This window comes from Columba livia, chromosome 4 (assembly GCF_036013475.1).
Source record: "Columba livia isolate bColLiv1 breed racing homer chromosome 4, bColLiv1.pat.W.v2, whole genome shotgun sequence".
Taxonomy (NCBI): domain Eukaryota; kingdom Metazoa; phylum Chordata; class Aves; order Columbiformes; family Columbidae; genus Columba; species Columba livia.
Genome location: NC_088605.1, coordinates 9828533 through 9849589, shown reverse-complemented (window position 1 = coordinate 9849589; position 21057 = coordinate 9828533). Strand labels below are relative to the sequence as shown.

The 21057-nt window shown below is 39.5% G+C and overlaps 1 protein-coding gene across 6 annotated transcripts in view; it reads right to left on the bottom strand.

Moving 5' to 3' along the window:
• The window catches only part of CFAP99 (cilia and flagella associated protein 99), a 60711-nt gene that overhangs the window by 8376 nt on the left and 31278 nt on the right, over positions 1–21057 (bottom strand). For 5 of the 6 annotated variants that reach the window (XM_065060391.1, XM_065060392.1, XM_065060388.1 and 2 more), the window contains 7 exons: positions 19946–20011; positions 19006–19065; positions 13822–13910; positions 11384–11588; positions 9495–9636; positions 8174–8325; positions 2578–2783 (listed from right to left, as the gene is read on the bottom strand). In XM_065060391.1, the coding sequence (XP_064916463.1) occupies positions 2578–2783; positions 8174–8325; positions 9495–9636; positions 11384–11588; positions 13822–13910; positions 19006–19065; positions 19946–20011 (920 nt within the window). The remainder of the gene's footprint in view (positions 1–2577; positions 2784–8173; positions 8326–9494; positions 9637–11383; positions 11589–13821; positions 13911–19005; positions 19066–19945; positions 20012–21057) is intronic. The other variant, XM_065060389.1, reaches the window with a different exon arrangement.

Genomic DNA, 21057 nt, shown 5'->3' with positions numbered 1-21057 from the left:
GCAATTAATCACTCACGCTGACTTGATGCATATTTCAGGATTCAAGATCTGTAAATTAGGTTTAACACACAAAGCCTACAGTTTGTTTAGAGAGAAATAAAAGCTGCAGCAAAGTGTCTAGCATTTGTAAATAGGCCAGCATGCTGTATTCCTATATTGACAGAAATAACACCGTAGATTTGGATTATAGATGAAAATGCATGAAATAATACACTTCCAAAGAACATTATTTGAAGATGCCTCTTTATGGTTGATACTTCCACATTACATACATAGATTGCCTGGGAGCCATGAAAAGAAATGTCTTATAACATCTATAATGAAACTTTGTATTTTCTTTGTATTTTGGAGAGCAAACAGGGCTCCATTAAAATTACTGTATTACTTATCATGAGTGTGATGAGAAGCTTGCAAATTAAGTATTTAATTTCATTTGGATTCTATCATCTTTGGCATGCTAGTCTGTTCTAAAAAGCGTTTCAAATGTCAGGACAAAAAGTGAATCAAAGTTAGCTTCTCATTCAAGCACGGCTTGTTTCAGAATCAGAACAGCTGAATTAAGATCTGAATTAAGCCAAAGAGTCTATTTTAAAGGAACCCACCACTATACAAAATTCACAGACTGCACGCATAGCATTACAAACGATTCTTGTCGTAGTTACTAGTGAAACAGGTTTTATATATTAATAGTACACCAGTTCTTAATCTGTAGTTTGTATCTCTAGCAGCAAGCGGTGGTTTAAGTTGTTCCCGCAGGCCTTCGCAACCCTGAGTGTTTTGCGATGTGAGTGTTATTTCCAGCTCCAACTCCATTTCAGGTTCTTTAGTCTTGAAATCTTTTCTCGATATGTGCCATAGGAGAGAGGGTCACTGATCTATGCAGCCAATCCACTGCAGTTGCAGTTATTGATTCATTAAATTCATTAAACTATCTTCTTAAGCACTAATATAGCAAAACTGCAGTCTTTGGAGATTAACTATCAGCAACAAACCAAATTAGAACTGGGACTAGTGAGAACCAGTTAAATGAACACATCAATACTGCCTTCTGTAATTGCGATTTAGAACTGGATGATAAATCAATAACATGAATTGAACTCCAGGAAGCCACCTTTGGTATCTCAGCGATAAACGTGAATCTCACACGTCTGAAGACGTGTGCTTTTAACCTCATACAATGTGTCTTCAGAATGTCAGCCTGAACGTGTTTGCAAAATAAATATGGCAAGAGCAGGACTAACCTCTCAAACCCACAAGGCAAAAAGTGAAAGACAACTTGCAAGGAAACAGTAGCAAGTAGTCAAGATACAGTAAAAATCACAGAATCACAGAATCACAGAATTGACTGGGTTGGAAAAGACCTCAGAGATCATCGAGTCCAACCCTTGGTCCAACTCTAGTCCGTTTACTACATCATGGCACTAAGTGCCATGTCCAATCTCAGTTTAAAAACCTCTAGGGACGGCGAGTCCAGCACCTCCCTGGGCAGCCATTCCAATGCCTGACCACTCTCTCTGGAAAGAATTTCTTTCTAATATCCAGCCTAAATTTCCCCTGGCAGAGTTTAAGCCCATGCCCCCTTGTCCTGTTGCTGACTGCCTGGGAGAAGAGACCAATCCCCACCTGGCTAGAACTGCCCTTCAGGTAGTTCTAGAGAGTGATGAGGTCACCTCTAAGCCTCCTCTTCTCTAGACTAAACAAGCCCAGCTCCCTCAGCCTCTCCTCATAGGTCTTATGTTCAAGTCCCTAAAAATGGTGTAAGATCAAGGAGTGTGCCATATTTTATACTTTCACACGGGCTTTCTTCCTTCTCAGCTTTATTTGTACATAGCTTTAACTTAGATTTTAAACTCCTTGTGCAAGGGACCTGTCTTCTGCATATGTGAAGCACCTATAATGGTTATGGACAATGGATAATAATAATAACGGCTTATGACAATGAATAATAAATACAATAATGAATAATAAATATGAATAATGAATACATAATTTGATCAGAGAGCCTGTAAGCAAGGAATTTTCTCTTTGATCTACTGCTATAATATATTTAATTTATAACTTATTATTGTTATCAGAAAAATCTCTTTCCTAAAGTATTTGGAACTTCTAGAATAAGGCCTGCCTTTTCACATAACCACTGAAATTTAAGGAAGAAAACGATAGCTCTGATGTATTGGTTTAGATGAAAATGAGAGACCCCTTTAAGTGGCAAGCTAGAATGATTCTAATAACATTGAATTAGTTCTCATTAGCTGAAAAGGAACAGAAGAAAGGCAGAACTTATTTCTCAATGTATAATATTGGCTCTGAATCCCAGGGCAATACTTTCAACACCAACTTATGGAGTGTCTTCAACCATAAATGATGAGATAGATTTGTTAAATCTGATGCAAATCATTTTTGAGAATAAAAAGGAAATCTGGGCCCCAGTATAACCCTTGACAAAAGTCAAGGGCAGTGTTTATAAGTTTATTAGAGGGCAGTGTTTTGCTCCCTACCCGTTTTCCTCCTCGAGGGACTAGCAAAATACTAACAGAGTTGCAATGTCTTAAATGTCACATGCTGTTTTATACTGACTTGAGAGCAGCTGCTCGTCCAAGTTCTGCTCTGAACATGGAAATCTGGTCCAGTTTTTCCAGAAGAAGTTGTTCCTTAGCTTGTTTTTCATGAATTATCTGGTCTCTCTTTTCTTCCTCTGCTGCCTTCTGTGCTTCTCTGAGTAGAGCGAGGCGTTCACGTAGTTCCACTATCGACATTTCACAAATTAAACCATGGCCACCAGTCTAGAGAACATGAAATATAGGTTTAAATAACACTGTAAATACCAAGGGGAGAGCAAATGAGTAAAACCAGAGTATTTTGATTGTGCTTCTCTTCCGTATGTGTAAAAACCACAAGGCACATAAAACATTTCATGGAAAAGCATTGAAATATACAGTAGATCAATAATAAATACCATGTATTTGCTGTCCAAAAAATTCTAGTTGACTTATCTTTTAGATTTAATTAGACTTCTGAAGTTTTAAAATATTTAAAACTGTTTTGTTTGTTTTAGTTTGTAAAACAAGAACAGAGTTTACACTAAAAAATACACAATTTTTGTATTTACCTGTTTCCAAAGCATCGATTTGATCTATCACATCACCTACTATTTCTATCTAAAAAGACTAGGACTAAACAATGCTTTGTACCCAGGAAATTCAGATCTTAATCCCTGAAGATAAATATTCAAACTTGAATGTTTAATGAAGGCTTTTAAAAATCCACTTTGCAATGAGAGTGGTAATGAGCCTGATTCTGAGATGTAATGAGACTTCTGCACCTTAGTTTGCATAAGAAGACTGATAATTTCTACAGATTTGTGAACACTTGAAGTTCTCAGCCCTCTCTCTTACATATACTCTTCCTTTCCCTATGTCTACACATATATATATCTGCATATGTGGAAAACTTGCATAAACGCACACAAATATTGAGCTTCTGTGTAGCTTTCTCTGCAAAATTTAATCCATTTCTCACCAAATGATATTCTATTGTCTATCTTAATATAGTTTTGGTACACAGCTTTGGTATGTATCTTGTATAATACCATGGCATGTTATAATGGAACATATGGGTGCAGGAAATCACGCTGCTAACCTGACTCTTGGTATATAGTTGTATAACATTAAGAGTGAAACACTGGTTGGGATTTTAATCATGGAGACCTCGGTCTACTTAGTTACATAGAACTAGTGATAGAAAATTAATGACGATGTTTGGAAAGGATGAAGTTGGGGGGTGTGAAATCCGAAACAACCACCACTCCTCTAAATTGTATTTCTCAGACTGAAATTAAGTGGTAATGATAAACATGTAAGTAGAACTCACTACAATCCTTTTAATGGAGGGATATTATTCAGTTAAAGAGCCTTCATTTTTTCAAGCAATCCTTTTTAGCAGGAAAAAACAAGCCCTTGTTTTGAATACTGAGTGAGTTGTTGACAGAATAGTGGTCGCTTTTCTGCTTTTGAGTTTTTTACAAAAGAGAACATGAAAGGGAAAAAAAAACAATCAAAAGCCAAAAAAAACCAAAACCAAACAATAAACCACCCCCCCCACCAAACCAAAAAATAAGGATGTTCTGTCATAAATAGACGCTCAGATTGTCAGTTTGGCTGCAATAACTGACTTGGGTTGGGTCTCTCTTCTCTGGTCTGGGATCTCATGTAAGCAGCCTGGTCAGGTACTTGTCCCCCAGGGATCAGCCCCTGGCTGTTGGGAGCGGTGGGTCCATGGAGTGGGGAAAAGCCAAGTGAGATGCAGAAAACAGTGAGTGCGGGTGAGGGGGTGCAGGGGCAACAAAACCACAAAAGAGAGTAAGACAAATAACAAGGCTTTACTCTCTGCTGATACAGCATCGGTGCTGAATAGGCATTATGACTGAGTTAGTCTGGAGGATCTAATGACACAAGCTTGTCAGTGAAGGAGAAGGTGTCTTGGGTGGCCATCCCTGGGGACTCCTCCAAGATCTCCAAGAGTGTTTCCTGCAGTTCTGGTCCCCATAGCTTCTCTTTCTAAAGCTTCGAAAGTTAAGTCAGTAGAAAGAGACCATCAATCTTTTTTCACCTAAATTCTGACTCTTCAATTTTGACTCAGTGGTTTCTGCTTCCATGCTCCTCATGTGTACCAAACACTTCCTAAACATTGGTCACCATCAGTAGAAGACTGATCAAAAGATTGATAAGAGTTGGATATTAAGCAGTCTTTATTTTTGCATCTCTTTGAAAAATATACGTTACTGAAACAGTAAATGATAATTTATCTGCTTCTCAGATTTCCATTTAGAGTGAATTTGCAAATAGCAAGTGCTGTAATACCTTGCTTCTAATTTAAACTAGTCAGTGACCTTAAAGTTGTATTCACAGGAAGTGGAAAGAAAATGTTTTGCCAGAGGTCATATATACCAGTGGTAGTGTTTGAGCATGGCAAGCAGACACCCAAAAGGTGTAGGAAAGAGAATTTCCTAGAAGTATAGAATGGTAGAGGCTGAATATTCTGAGTGTCTGCATTTCCAAAATACTCAGTGAAGACAGCACAGTGGTTCCTAAAATATGAAAAGTCCTTTACTCATGGTGGTGTTCAAGCAACTGAAGTGCCGTCAAAGGAAGAACTGGGTACCTTAAAAATTATGAGTGAAAATTTTATGGACACATACTTAATTTCTCTAGGCCTGAAAAAGCCTTTTGTAGAAAGAAAAAAAAAGAAAACACACCAGGGCAAGCTATCACCAAAAGTGTATTAGTTCACTCAGAGTACTACAGTAATAGTGAGTATAAGGGAACTGTGAAATTGAGATCTAGAATTATAGAAAGATTTGAGTTGGAAGGGACCTTTAAAGGTCAACTAGTTCCAACGCCCCTGCCATGGGAAGGGACACCTTCCACTTGATCAGGTTCCTCAAAGCCCCATCCAGCCTGGCCTTGAACACTTCCAGGGATGGGACATCCACAGCTTCTCTGGGCAGCCTGTTCCAGTGTCTCACCACCCACATGGGGAAGAATTTCTTCTTTATGTCAAATCTAAATCTATCCTCTTCTAGTTTCAAACCATTGTGCCTTGTCTCGTCACTACAGGCCTTGGTAAAATATCTTTCTTTGTCTTTCTAATATGTCCCTTTATATAGTGAAAGGCCACATTAAGGTCCCCCTGAACGCTTCTCCAGGCTGAACAACGCCAACTGTCTCAGCCTGTTGTCATAGGAGAGGTGCTTCAGCCCTCTGATAATTTTTGTGGCCTTCTCTGGACCCACTCCAACATGTGCAATAGCTGGACACAGGACTCCAGGTGGGGTCTCACGAGAGCAGAGTAGAGGGGGAGAATCACCTCCCTCGACCTGCTGGTCACGCTCCTTTTGATACAGCCCAGGATATGGTTGGCTTTCTGGGTTGCAGGTGCACATTGCCAGCTCACATAAATTTTTTCATCCAAGTCCTCCACAGGTCTGCTCCTAATCAGCTCATCCCCTGCTCTGTATTGATATTGAGCATTTCCCCAACCCAGGTGCAGGACCTTGCACTTGGACCTTGCCTTGCTGAACTTCAGGAGGTTCACACAGGCACATTCCTCAAGCCTGTCAAAGTCCCTTTCCTCAAGCATATCAATTGCATTGCCCAGCTTGGTGTGAACCACAATGAGGGTGCAATTAATCCCACTATCTATGTCATTAGGGAAGATATTAAATAGTATTGGTCCCAGTACAGACCCTTGATGGACTCGTTACTGGTTTCCACTTGGACACTGAGCCATTGACTGTAATCCTTTGGATGCGGCAACCCACCCAACTCCTCATCCATCCAACAGTGCATCCATGGCCACTCCGTTTTCAGCAGTTACACTTTTGTAATGTGTAGGATAAGCTTGAATTTTGAATGAATTTTTCACATACAGCTTGAAACCTGCTGTTTTTCTGCTTTTGTCTTTTGAGACAAAAAGAGATGGGAAAATGTATTTAAAGCCATATTCTGTAAACAGTGTTTCAGTGGAAGCTCTATGTGAGGTCGGCAGGCACTGTAAGGGGCAATGAGATGAACTAGGTTCAAAAAAAAGAAAGTACTGACATTCCAGTCACCTTCATTTCCCTGAATGAAAGCCTGCACCATTTTACAGAAGTTGTTGTGATTGAAAAAGTAATGACATTTCCACATCCGACTACATCATACCATTATGTGTTTGCAGCCTACACCTTGTGACTGAATCACCTGGGTAACAAATAAGCAGTGGGACCATGGTAAGGGCTCTGCTCAGGGTTGACACAATTTGCAACTCTATCTGCAGCAGTAAAAGACCTCGGGATTGAAGTAGCTTTTGGCCATTCCGTGCAGACAGTTTATAGGGTCTGTGGTGTGCAATAATTCTTTGTACTCTTCACTTTCTTCCCCTGCTTTTTCCATTGTGGTTCAGTGATATTTCTCCACAAATGGGTGGAGTGTGTCCGGGTTTGAAAAAAGAGATTTGCCTTCTTTGGCTGGAGAAGAAGTGGAGAAGTGATGGCAGCTGCCATAAAGGCAACCAAAGAGAGTAAAGGGGGAAGGGACATCTGATTTTATTCTTGTTTACTTATTTCACACTTTAACATTAGATGTATGCTAAAATCTGATAAATGAGATAGGGGATTTATCTAGTAGCTGCAAAGACAGTGGGTAGCTTTGGAATCAATAATGGCTCAGTTCTCTTCAGAGGAGCAGGAGATAAAACCAAACCATTGTATTGACTGTTCCAACGGCCCCATGGAAGGAAGACTTGTTCCTTCTGTATTGTTTCTGTAGAGTAACCATGGATGTTTTTAAAATTTGTGATCTTCATTTGAATACTCATGAAAGAAAGAAAAAACCCAAATAATTATATTTAAATTTCCAGTGTCATTTTATATTATTCTGTGCTATTCTTCTTTCAATATGCATAAGAAAAATGGAAGAGTAGTTTCAGTTAATTTCTGATTTAGTGGTAAGATAACAGATTTCAGACACTGCCTGAGTCTGGAAATTGTGCAGAAGTGGACATTGCAAAGCCCAGTCTCAGGCATATCAATTGTTGTACATCAATAGTAAGTCCAAGAAGTTTGGGATACATTTACTGTAGACTTAACCACACACACAGAAGTCATTTCCACAATACGTGCATAACAGCTCAGCAGGTTTTGGGTTCTCTTGACAATCTCATACACCTGAATGTTCACAGTTGTGAAAGCAGAGGAAATTAATTTTGCTAATTACCATGGCAATCACCACTGCAATGTGAACAACTGTACATCAGTCCAAACTTTGTGTTCATTCAGTTCTTACCCAAGACTGACAGATCTGTGAATTTGTGAAGATGGATAGAACACATTGTAATCACTTGTCGGTCTCTTTTTGAAAGATATCAGGAAACACAGATCCTCTGGCAAAATTGAAAGTTCAAGGGGACTAAGATTTCAGTTATCATCACAATATTCTTCCTGGTAAAATTTTCATTTTATAAACTTTGTGAAAGTTCCAGTTCAGATCTAACTGTTGTGTCATGGAGTCACTTTGTATTTCATGTCATGCATCCAGACTGACATATCTGCATGCAGTACCCAATTCCACTGAATGTGTGAAAGATGTACAATATATATTTATGTAAACCCAGTAGTTTTCCTTTTTGAGCTTACCTCAGTTAAATCAACAAACTTGTGTCTGAGGCTTGGTAAAGACGCAATAGCTCGTATTTGTTGAATTAGTTCGTATCTTTTCCTAAGCTTCTCCTCCTCTTCTTCTAAAGCTTGCCGAAGAAGTTCTCGATTTTCTTCACAAACTTCCTGAACTGAAAGAAAAGAACTAATCTCTGTGAGCTGGCTGCATATTTTAACACATAGTCCATCTGGAGGAAAATTCACATGAATTTGTGAATAACGATACTAATACTGATCTAAAGGTACTTGAGGGAACCGTCTGGCATTGGTGGGAGGGATGGCAAGAGAAACAAATGAGTACTTCCCACCTCCACTATCTATCATTCTATTCAACATATAAACATACTGTTTATATACATAGACACTCTGAATTACTGCTTTGTAATTTCTATTCTAATTAGTGCATACTGTTTCATTATTCAATAAAAGGATATGCAATAGTAAAAAAAATCCATAGTTTTACAAACTATATATATGATATAAACCATGGAATTTTAAAGGCTGGTACACTTTGCTGGCTCATTTCAGAGTGGCTAATGCCCTCTGCTCCCCTCAGCCCTTCCCGGTATACAAGGATGGAGATACACAAGCAGAGAAGTCTGCTCACCAAAATATCCACAACTCCATGTAGCCCGTGCATACAGTACGTGTTGGCATGGCCTTGCACCGGAATATGTCCAGACATGCCAGTCAGAGCAGCCTCCTCCATGGGCCTCATTAGCTAATGCATTAACTGGAGAATTTTCTTCAAGAATAGTGGAGGATGAGTAACGCTATTTCCCCTCATCCTAATGACCGGTCTGTCTGGGAGGTGCTACGTCTTTCTCCCTTGTGGTACTGTTCTTCTAGGAGATGGCTTTTCTTTCCTTAGCTACAGTCTTCTTCTCTGGAGAAGACCACAATGAGCCACAATTCTTTAACAGTGGTTGCTAGGCAAATCTTCTCTTAATGATATGAATCACAGGAATTTGAGCTTCTTAACTTGATTTGACAAAAAGTACAGTCATTCACATATGCTACTTTTAGACTGAAGGGAAACATTGCAGAACAATAGTGCTGTATTTCTCTCTTTTAAGCAAAGAGTAATTCCAATGACCAGTAGCTTAGAATTTCTGATCTGCCCATTACAAACTTATTCCTGGAATTCATAGTCATACATTTGTGGGAACGTATAGCCTGGATCTTTCCCTCAACTTCCCTTTCCTTTCTGTAAAAATTGTAATTGGCCCAGGAAAGTAAAGATACAGTAATTTGGGGACATTTGTCATAATTTCTCATTTTTGTGGCAATATATAAATACCTATCTGCTGTTTGTATTTCTGGAGCTTTATTTTTGCTTGCTTTGCGTTCTTGTGTCCTTCCACAACCTGCTCCACCAGCTCTCTCATTTCTTTCTGCTCCTGTAGACGTTTCTCTGCATACTGGTGCATCAGCTCTGCTTTCTAAATCCCAAACAAACAGGTGAATAAAATTTCTGATAACTAGTGATCTGAATACCTCAAATCGTTGAAACAGCACAAGGACAAACGGATCCAAAGTATTACATCATCCACAAAAGTAGCAAAGGACATTGGCTGGGGACAACACAGAGACCCAGATTTAAGCTCCCTTCTCTATGTTTTATTTCCACACAACACTCCTCCATAGCATTTGCACTTCTGTTTTCCACGATTCCCTCCCCATGTTTCTAAAAGCAGACAAAAAGAAACCCATCTCTGGATCTGGCTGTGAGATACCAAGAAAAAGAGTGCCACTCTAATGCACAGCTGGCTGTGTGCCTGCAGGATCTTCCTGGGCTTAAGTTGTAGCTCTGCAACATACAGAAAGCCCAGTTTGGGCTGTCACGTTCCTTTGTCAGTGGAAATGAATAGGAAACAGGAAACTGGATCTTCCCAGACTGCATTCTTTACCGTACTTTCTGTTTTAGGTGGAAGACCAGAGTTTTAAAAGAGGAGGAGGGTAAGCATGAGAGCTGTTGGTGAACAGGGGACTGGTGCTCAGTACTTATATGTATGAAGCGTTCTGCTTGCGTCTGTTGGCAAGTGAAGGGAGATGCCTGGTTAGAGCAGGTTAGAGCAAGTCTGACTTGCACATCCCCAAATCTATGCATATCGGGACATTTCTGTCAACAAATAAAACATTTATGCTCTGAAAGTGAGATGAATATAATAATTACAGTAAATTTGGAATGAGTGTGAGCGATCACACTGTGCTCACTTGTACACAGTAGGGTTCTTGCTGCAGCCTGTCTGAACAGACATGAAGACTCAATGCCAAAAGAGGACTGAAAGATTTTTTTAAAGGACAGAGAAGGAGCTCATTGAGTAACTTTCCCTTTTGCAGGGTGGCCTTTATGAAAATCTCAGACATTTGTGGTCCCATCTTAAGTTGCCAAGGCACTGTAGAGACATTTGTGAGAGGTGGCCAAGAGAAAAGAACTGGCTGGCCCACAGGGCATAGTGGCAAACTGGGCTAATAGAAAACAAAAGCCTGTGATGGTGACTATGAAAACTTCTATATATTTTGATCTAAAGCATTAGTTGTTTCTTTATTGCTTATTTAGTTTATAGGAAAAGCACTGGAAAAATGTAATGTGAGTTTGGGCAACTATGAAAAGATCTAACAATGTTTTTGGGAAACTGTGATTTGCCAGATCAGAAACTGTGTGAAAGTACTTCTTGGAATAAATATTCAATTTTCCATTTATATAAATCCAAAGAGGGTTATCTGCCTGAATTTTCCCCTAAGAGAGATTTAGGCATGTCAGATAATACGAAATAAATTGAATTATATCTGTTTGAGAAAACAAAATCTTTCATATTTGTGGCTCTCATTTTAACAAGATAATGACATTAGTCATATATTGGTGATTTCTTTGCAAATGGTGTTTACTATCTTGGTATGTGTTCAAAAAGGATATGCATAATGACATGAATATAGGAGAGAATGCTTTAGCCTTCTGTTTTTTTTCAATTTGCTTTATAAGTGTTATTGGTCTTGTAAAAAGTACTTTAGTGGATAAGCATTGCTGTACCTGGAAGTTATAGCACTACTTTTCCATTGTTTGCAGACCCCAGTGAGTAAAGACACTGTATAGAACTTTTACACCTTCATATAGGAGGTATCATCTGTGGTATGTTTTGCACGGATTGAGTGTAAGCAAAATTTGAGCGATGCTGTATATATTACCTCTTCTCTCATGAGATCAGCTTTCTTCTTATTTTCTTGAACCACATTCCGATGGGCTAGAACTGCCTCTTCATAACTCAGTTTCCCTTGAAGCCTCCTACACTCTATTTCAGCCAGCTGCTCTTCCAAATCTTTTCCACGCATCTGTTTTTGCCACTCCAAGAATTCAGATGGGTCTCTAGCCCCTTGTAGCAAGTTTTCAACTCTGCAAGAGAGAAGAAAGAGTATATTATTCCAGGGATCTGGCCTTGCAGCCCTGCCTTGGTTTGTAAAACATGTCTAGTAGTTTGTTGTGATACAAAGTGTTCGATCTCTGCAGGGAAAAAAGGTGCTCATGGCAAAGTCATTTGACTGATACATTTTAATCCCACTCTAAGAGGTGTTCCTACTTTTTGGAAAGCCTGAGAAAGCCAGGCTGGAAGAAAGTGCATGAGGGCAAGGACCCGAAGGCTTTCAGGAGAACAAAGCCCCAAGAGCGGGCAAACTTTAGCTACATACGGATTCTCATAAGGCACAAGAAGCATCAGGCTGAAGGTATGCACATTTGCTTTGCTTAGAGGTAGAAAGAACAAATAACTTTTGTCTTTGGTGATCTTCTTGGCCACTTTAACACTGAAAACTAAAATACTTTCTGCTTGATTCTATTTCTGTTTTGTAATTTGTCAATTAAATAATATTGCTGAAGTGAGGCAAAGAAGTATTCAGCTATTAAGCAAAACCATGTTCTTATTTTTTTGTGCTGAGAGGGAAAAGCAAAGCCCTGGGGCAGGCCTGTCCAAGTCCTGCAGCAAAGCATTGAATGAGCCAAGAATTAGGGCAGAGACACAAAAATGAAGTGAATTGTGCCTTACTGCTGCTACCCAATGTGTGTGTATATATATATATATCTATATATATATATGTATCTGTGGTGTATTAAATGCAGCTTAAGATTAAAACTCATTAATATAAAATAGTGTTAAGTTAGGAGGAAAATCTATGTCTTTGCTGAGTGGAAGAAAATTCTGGCAGATAGAGTGAAGACTATTATGTGTAATATAAAAGAACCTCAATATACATACATAGCTGATAACAGAACTTGAGTGATGCATAGTATTTTACTGCTAAAATCCCAATCCATACACCAAAATTTGCTAGGTCCAAAGAGCAAATCCAACCTTAAGTAGTCATTCTGGGACTTAAAATCCTAACAATATTAAGTGCTTAGCCTGCTAAGTCAGGCAGATTAGAAATAATACTAAATCAAGATGACACGGTATAGGTTTTATCTTTGTTAAAATTATTAGTGAAATGTTCTGTAATTCTAGTCATAGAATACAACCTGCAGTGGCCATTCAGGAGTCACCCTCTTCCTAATTAATGTCAGCTGAAAACCTGTCCTGCTGAATAAGGATTCCTTGTGTCAGAGGAACCTTTACATCAGGATTTCTTAGAGCCCTAAGTGCACCAGAAGGACCTTCAACCTCTTACTCCATACCCCTGCCTAGGATTCAGCTGCTTGTGTTCAAAGACAGCTCTGTTGCAGTATAACATCGGATCAGGCTGGACCGAAAAGAGCTGTGCAAGGAAGAGCTGTTACCGTCCTGTTGTGTGTGTAGGGTTTCTTCCTGGGAGCCACACTTAACCTGATGTTAACAGCTTTGTCCTTGCTAAGCTCCGCTGTAGGCCTGCCTGCACCCGGCCCGGTACCTGGTTGACCCTGCCTTGTTGACTTGGCTGCCTGGCTTGACCTTGGCCCTGACTCATCACTACGGCCTCACTGGGCAATGGCTGGACTGCCGGCTAACGCTGCTGTCTGTCACTGGATCCGCTGCACCGCCTGGCCAGGGCACTGTGGAACGGTGCTGCTGGCAGTGAGGACATTGTCCCCACGTGCCTCGCTGTCACTCTTGGCTCCGGGCTCCTTGTGCCTCGTGGAGCAGCACACTCTTAGACTTCTGTATCTTTCTGTGATAGAAATGGACAGGTATTTTTATATACATATAAACAAGTTCAATGATCAAATCTGGCATGTAGTTGACCGCAAATCATTGAAGAAAATGGAGGTATAAGAAATTATTTGGCTTAATATACATGCATCTTTTATAACGGACACAAAATAGATGTGTATTTGGGTCACTATTTATTCTGGAGAATCATAATAAATATAACAAGTGATCCTTATTGGACTTTGCAAGTAGACCCTGGCTAGAGTGTGAAATCAGAAGACAATCACACTGTGTAGCATCTACAGTAAAACACTGACTTTAACACAGACTTTCATTTCAGTCGACTTTCCTCTTTATTTATCAACTGTATTTATAGAATAGCTTTCTAATGCCTTACAACAGATCCATTATTTTAGTTTACCTGGAGTGTACTTAATCATTTTTAATGTGGTTAATTATTCTATGCCTGGGGACATGAAAAGTAATCTGAGAAACAAGTGTGATTGTTACCTCTTGAGCTCCTGTTCCATTTTCCGCTGATAGAGGGCACCCTCTCTTAAAATAGCCGCAGCATTTAATTTAATAGGTATATTGTCAATCTGTCAGGAAAGGGAATGTATATACTAGAGTTAGTAATGTAAACCATAAAACAGAGTATAAAAACATTTCAATGGGTTAAGTAAATCGACCTAAGACACCATAAATTTTGCTTAAAGCATTCATCTAGCATTAATCTGACATTCACAATGAAATTGCATGCTGTTCATAAACCACTCAAGCTGCTTAAGAAATCAGCAAAGTCCCCCAAGTGGATTATAAATTTGTAATCACTCTTGGACCATGTCAAATCCCATAGAATGTTTTCACTTCCTTTGATTTTTTTCAGTGCTCATATACGTAGTGTGCAGGGATTCCATCTGCTCTGGACAAAGAAAACAAACTGCTTCTCTGAAAGACAGTTAGCCAAAACCATTAACGTGCAACATAAGCAGTATATTTCATAGGAAGGTTTCAAAGCGTTTCACAAATAATCACTGTTATAACTTCAAAATCGTTGTAAGACAACTGGCATCACCAGTTGCCACGTCCATTTTCTAGACAGTAGAAGGGAAGCAGAGTTTTCAGTGACTTTGAGTCCTCATGGTGTAACTTGGACTGGATCCTGTGGCTGCTTTGCAGTTCTTCAAAGTCTCATTGCCTTGGGACTAACTCCCAGAAAACCTCTAATGCTGAGAGAGGAAGAAAACAACCTCTTTGCCAGTTAAAAATGTTCGCTGCACCAGCAGGCTATTCAGAAAAAAATATATATCACCTTTGCAGACACATATAATAGACCTGATCTGAACCGAGGCAAAGCAGTGCTGGTGGGATAAGAACTGGGATCATTCCTGCAGAAAACAAAGCTTAGTCACAACACATTGACCTAAATCCAGACAAGTTATGTGTTCAGAATCCAAATACATATTTAAATTCCAAATTAACAGCTTAATGAGTGGCTGAGAAACAGAAGCCCAGAATCACTGAAGCTATAGACTGCAAATATTGTATATGCAAATACCTACTGCAGTCTCCTGAAATACATAAGCTCACTGGAAAAGGGATGTTTTACAATTGATATTAATTAGGCAGGTTTAGGATAACAAACACATGCTATCACCTAGAAATTCACTAAGTAGGATTACCATGTTTTCCACACAGATGGCACATTTTAATGGAGAAAAATGAGTTACCTGTCTGTTTCTTGACAAAATTATGATAACTTGAAGAATTTAGGAAAAGAAGCAAACCAATGTATTATATTTTATTTCTTTTGTTTGACTCACTATAGTTACTCTTCTTAACGCCTAATGATGTCCTTACTTCCTTTTGGTTTGTTTCTCAATGCTCCTGGAAGGCTTCTGCATTACATGAACAATCCCTCTCCAGCCTGTATTTTACACATTATACTGGCTTAGAGTCGGCATTTTCTCTGACACATGTAGAAATTTTCGTATTTTTGTCAATTACCTGTGTATAAAGATTTCATGTTCTGTATTTACTAACTGTACTTTGGATAGAAAATGAAACTAATAATGATTATGGAAATACCCTTAAGTTTCCCAGTTTATTGACTGAAATGGAAATACGACTGAAGTTCATGTAGTCAAAAGAACTAGGACTCCCAAGACATATGCAGACAGGTATAAGTAAAAGAATTGAATAGATTCCTCTCTGTCATGTGGTATCAGGGAAGTTTTAAATTTGACTCATTCTCTTCCTGTCATATCTTCCCTTTTATCAAGATGAGAAAATGGAAACAATCGGGAAAATCACAGAACATTGTAATTCTTCTGGAAAAAAATTGTATTCACTGTTTCCATGTAATGAACACACAATAGCTCACCAAAACCAATAAATATGTAAAGAGCAAATCCTGGTATGAGCAAGAGGCAGATTGAGATGGTGATGATGCATTTGTACTGTCTTGTTCTTCTAGTGAATAGGATGAATAGACATTTTGTAACAGCAATGAGAAAGGATTGCTGCTGCATATAATGTGTCTGAGATGAAAAAGATGTGTTTACTATACTCTAGGTGTTCTAAAAAGAGGAAGGGAAAATACTAGTTGGGTAAAACATTACATAATTTCATTAATTTGAGGACAGATTATAATTTTATTTGTACATCTTGGATAAACCTTTCTCTTAGGATCTGTCTACTCACAGAGTTGCACAGGCAGGAAGGCAACGGCAATAGAAAGTATTTTAAAAGTCAATAACAATATGCCTATCTCAGCTTGAATGTTATAGCAGGATCTTGAATATCACCTAACCAACCTTTAAGGCAAATGTGTTTAGACGAGATAAAACTGATTGTGCTCCTAGAGGAGACACTAGCTGGTGTTAGAAGTGGCTCTGATCGATGCTGTAAGATTCCAGATCCATATTTTTCTTTATGCAATTTAGGCAGATGGTTTGACTGTCATTAGTCCACACTAAAGTTTCAGTATTTTAAATTATCAGAAAAGGAAGCAGAATATACAGAGTGTTGAACTAAACCCACATAATTACAGGTCCTGCCTGTGTGGATGAACTATGTAAATGTTTCCCATTTTGGTATTTTCCCCCTCTTTTGAGTGCAGAAGGAACGGGGACATTACTACTTTCCTGTAATTTCATGCTGCAGGATTGTAAGCAAGCAGACTGCATAGGGGCAGGGAAGAACCAAATGAAGTTTAACAAGGGCAAGTGCAGGATCCTGCACCTGGGGAGGAACAACCCCAGGCACCAGCACAGGTTAGGGGTGGACCTGAGGCAAAGCAACATCGCAGAGAAGGGCTTGGGAGTTCCGGTCAACAACAGGCTGACCATGAGTCAATAATGTGCTCTTGTGGCCAAGAAGGCCAACGGCACCTGGGGTGCATTAAGAAGAGTGTGACCAGCAGGTCGAGGGATGTTGTCCTGCCCTTCTACTCTGGCCCTGGTGAGGCTGCATCTGCAGTATTGTGCCCAGCTTTGGGCTCCCCAGTTTAAGAAGGACCAGCAATTACTGGAGGGAGTCCAGAGGTGGGCTACAAAGATGATGAGGGGTCTGGACCATCTTTCTTATGAGGAGAGACTGAGAGAGCTAGGTCTGTTCAGCCTGGAGAAGAGAACCTGAGATGGGATCTCATCATTGTTCGTAAATATCTCAAGGGTGGGTGTCAAGAGGATGGACCAGACTCTTTTCAGTGGTGCCCAATGATAGGATGTGGGGCAACGGGCACAGACTGAAGCACAGGAGGTTCCATCTGAATATGAGGAGAAACTTCTTTACTCTGAGGCTGCCAGAGCCCTGGAACAGGCTGCCCAGAGAGGTTGTGGAGTCTCCTTCTCTGCAGACATTCAAACCCACCTGGACACATTCCTGTGTGATCTGCTCTGGTGAACCTGCTTTAGCAGGTGGGTTGGACTGGATGATCTCCAGGGGCCCCTTTCAACCCCAACCAGTCTGTGATTCTGTTATAGGTGACACTGTTATTAAAGATAACTTCAGTATGTGATGCCAGATATGCTTTACAAATAGTTGCCAGATGCCCAGCTCCCCAAGCAGGGAATCAGTCTTTCCAACGTATATATTAGCTGTACCTAAATACGTAGTTTTAAAGAGTAGGTAGACCTGCTCACAAGATATTTAGGGTCGCAATACAAGCACACCTTCCACATTAGATTATTCTGCATATGAACGTAAAACACATGAAAGGTGAAAGATTGAACGATGTAAGACTGAAGATTGTCTGTAGTACAGTTATTGCAGAAATAGCAGTGTGAGCTTTCATGTGTTACCATGTGTTACACCATTAAGGCTGAACAGCCCATTTTCCATGTTTACAATTCTCTGACCCTTGGAAATCCTAGCAGAGAAGCAATCAGTGTGGTGGATTTTATGACCTCAGTATGTGTTTAAAGGCAACAAGACAAACATCCAGACCGATTGTATATTGTGTATCAGGCAGTCATTAGCTGGAGTGATTGCTCAGCATTCCTTAGGATATAATTTTGAAACAGTGATTTACAGACACAAGATTCTTCTGTCCCTATGCTGAGTTTCTAAACCAAGGTTTCACAATTATTTTTCTTCCTTTTCCTTTTCCTTTCTCTTTCTCTTTCTCTTTCTCTTTCTCTTTCTCTTTCTCTTTCTCTTTCTCTTTCTCTTTCTCTTTCTCTTTCTCTTTCTCTTTCTCTTTCTCTTTCTCTTTTCTTTTCTTTTTCTTTTTCTTTTTCTTTTTCTTTTTCTTTTTCTTTTTCTTTTTCTTTTTCTTTTTCTTTTTCTTTTTCTTTTTCTTTTTCTTTTTCTTTTTCTTTTTCTTTTTCTTTTCTTTTTCTTCCTTTTTCCTGTGCACTATTCTCACAGAATCACAGAATGTCAGGGATTGGAAGGGACCTCTAAAGCTCACCCAGTCCAATCCCCCTGCCGGAGCAGGAACACCCAGATGAGGTTACACAGGAAGGTGTCCAGGCAGGTTTGAATGTCTCCAGAGTAGGAGACTCCACAACGCCCCTGGGCAGCCTGTTCCAGTGTCTGTCACCCTCACTGAGAAGAAGTTTCTTCTCAAATTTAAGTGGAACCTTTTGTGTCTGCACCCATTACCCCTTGTCCTATCACCGGTTGTCACCGAGAAGAGCCTGGCTCCATCCTCGTGACACTCATCCTTTATATATCTGCAAACATTAATGAGGTCACGCCTCAGTCCCCTCTTCTCCAAGCTAAAGAGCCCCAGCTCCCTCAGCCTTTCCTCACACAGGAGATGCTCCACTCCCTCCATCACCTTTGTTGCCCTGTGCTGGACTCTCTCCAGCAGTTCCCTGTCCTTCTGGAACTGAGGGGCCCAGAACTGGACACAATATTCCAGGTGTGGTCTCACCAGTGCAGAGTAAAGGGGAAGGAGAACCTCTCTGGACCTACTAACCACCCCCCTTCTAATACACCCCAGGATGGCATTGGCCTTCCGGGCCACAAGGGCACAGTGCTGGCTCATGGTCATCCTGCATTCCTTGCCATTTTACATAAAAAAAACCCAATAAGCCATAGACGCAATCCATCCCATTCTCCACCCACAAAATTTGGAGTAAAAATGTGGATTCCAGCAAAGTTTGCATCACCACAGAATTTATAGGTGCTTTCACTCCATAGTTTTCAAGTACATCTGACAACATTACCTTAAAGGTTACTCACCTTGCTTTGGATCTTTTGAGCCTGGATTGCTGGTTTACTCTCCATAGTGTCATCGGTGTCCTGCAGTTCAAAATAAAAATACATTATTTCATTTCAGAGACAGATTTTCAAGTACTCAGCAAAAGTATTTGATATTTACCAAAAACAACTCTTGAATATTCATCTAGAGTGACAAATAAAGCCATAGGGGACATATTTTGGAATTGTTATATCCACAAAAACTTGCTATGTACACCAAACTTAGAATATTTCATATCAAATTATCATGAAAAGGTAGGTCCAAATATTGACTAAAACTTATTGACAAAAATAATGTTAGAAAAGTAACAGTGATGTTTTGTTTGACTATGAAATGTTACCTATATATATATATATATTCAGCTCTTAACTGAAATAGACTTTGGGAAAACAAAACAGGGTGTCAAAGCACACTTAATGAAATTATTAAATAGTGGTAGAATTCTACTCATGGTTATTGATTTCATTTTATGGTTTTAGCTACAGATACTGATGTGAAAGTGTCTGGTACCATGGGGATGAAAGCAGTGAATAGAATATGCATATGTGATGCTGAAATGAATATATTACATACATAATTTGGTGACATAGTTGTAAACTGGGAATCAAGCAAAGCAAGAATTCTGTATGAATGGGAACATATCCCCTCAGCTTGGCTGCTCTGTGGCATAAAAGTGGAATGTGGAAAAATAACATGTGGGTTTAGAGAAATATTGCCAGTTTGGAGTCTTGTTGGAGTGGTATCATAGGAAGGCTAACAACACGGATGTGAAATGACAGAACAGCTACCTACGACAGCACATAATTCCTATTCCTAAATAAATAAACATTTTCAAATACTTTGAGATATCTTTAAATACTCCAGCCATTTTTCTTCTTCGTACTGGGGGATTTCTAGACAATGCAGTATTTTCTAGCATACCTCTTCCTTTTCAGGCTTCCTGGTTACACACTTGAACTGGTTAGCTGCTGCTTTGAGGAGCGGAGCCTAAAATTAAAGCAATTAGCTTAAAAAATACAGTACATTTAAATTCTCTAATAAGAATTTTCTGTCTCAAAAAGCCTTGCAGCCCAGACCAGTATATAGTTTCCAATGAATGAAAGCTTGACTTAGTATTGATATGAATTTTCATTCCTGATTAAAGACATGAAGTAGGCAAGTCTTGATTTTCTCCATAGTTCTTCCTGGCTGTATCCTTTGCATAGGGCACTGGGCCTTTGCTAGGTCTGCCATTATGAAACTTGTTCCTTATTCAGAATTTGACTTAAAAGTCTCATAATTATCTATGGCACATCAGTACCATCCATAATATCCGTTTCTAAGGCTAACAAACAATGGTTTCAGTTTTGAGTTAAATTAGATTCTGATCAGGGGATCAGAGCATCGAGGGCTGCACCAATAAGCATAGCCCTAACAGTAATTACACCTATAATTTTTAAGGAGGAAGTAAAAGCAACCACATTTCTAGTTTTTGGATATTTCTTTTGGCTGTAAACAGTAATCTCTAATCGACGCTGTGAGACACAGACTGGATTTTCTAATGTCTTTGTGGCCAGAAGTGATCCAGAACATCACACTAGAGTGTGGCTTCCAATGTTCACACTCCTCCCTATAGGAGCTCAGACGTGGTACTTACAGTGACAGCTGAAGCTTCTGCAAAAATGCTACGAAACACATGGCATTTTTAATGCATATTTCTTTTAGGAGTGAACATTCCGGCTTGTTTAGCAAACAGTCCAGGGAACTGACCTTTGTGAATGCTTTGGATGCCTTTTACAACATTCCAGAAGCGACAAAAACTGGTGTTATTGCAGCTATAATTTCTGTGGTGGTTTTCCTTTGTTCCTTGTGTTCACGCATTTTCTCCACTGAAGAATGTGGCTGGTAGTTTAAGTGATTTTATAGTTATCATAGATTTTTGAAAATATAGGCACTGTGGTATCTTGCTTTACCTCCCTAGATTTTCTAGGAAGTTTGTACATACAAATAAGCACACAGACAAACAGGCATGTGCTTGCTCCACAATATGGAAA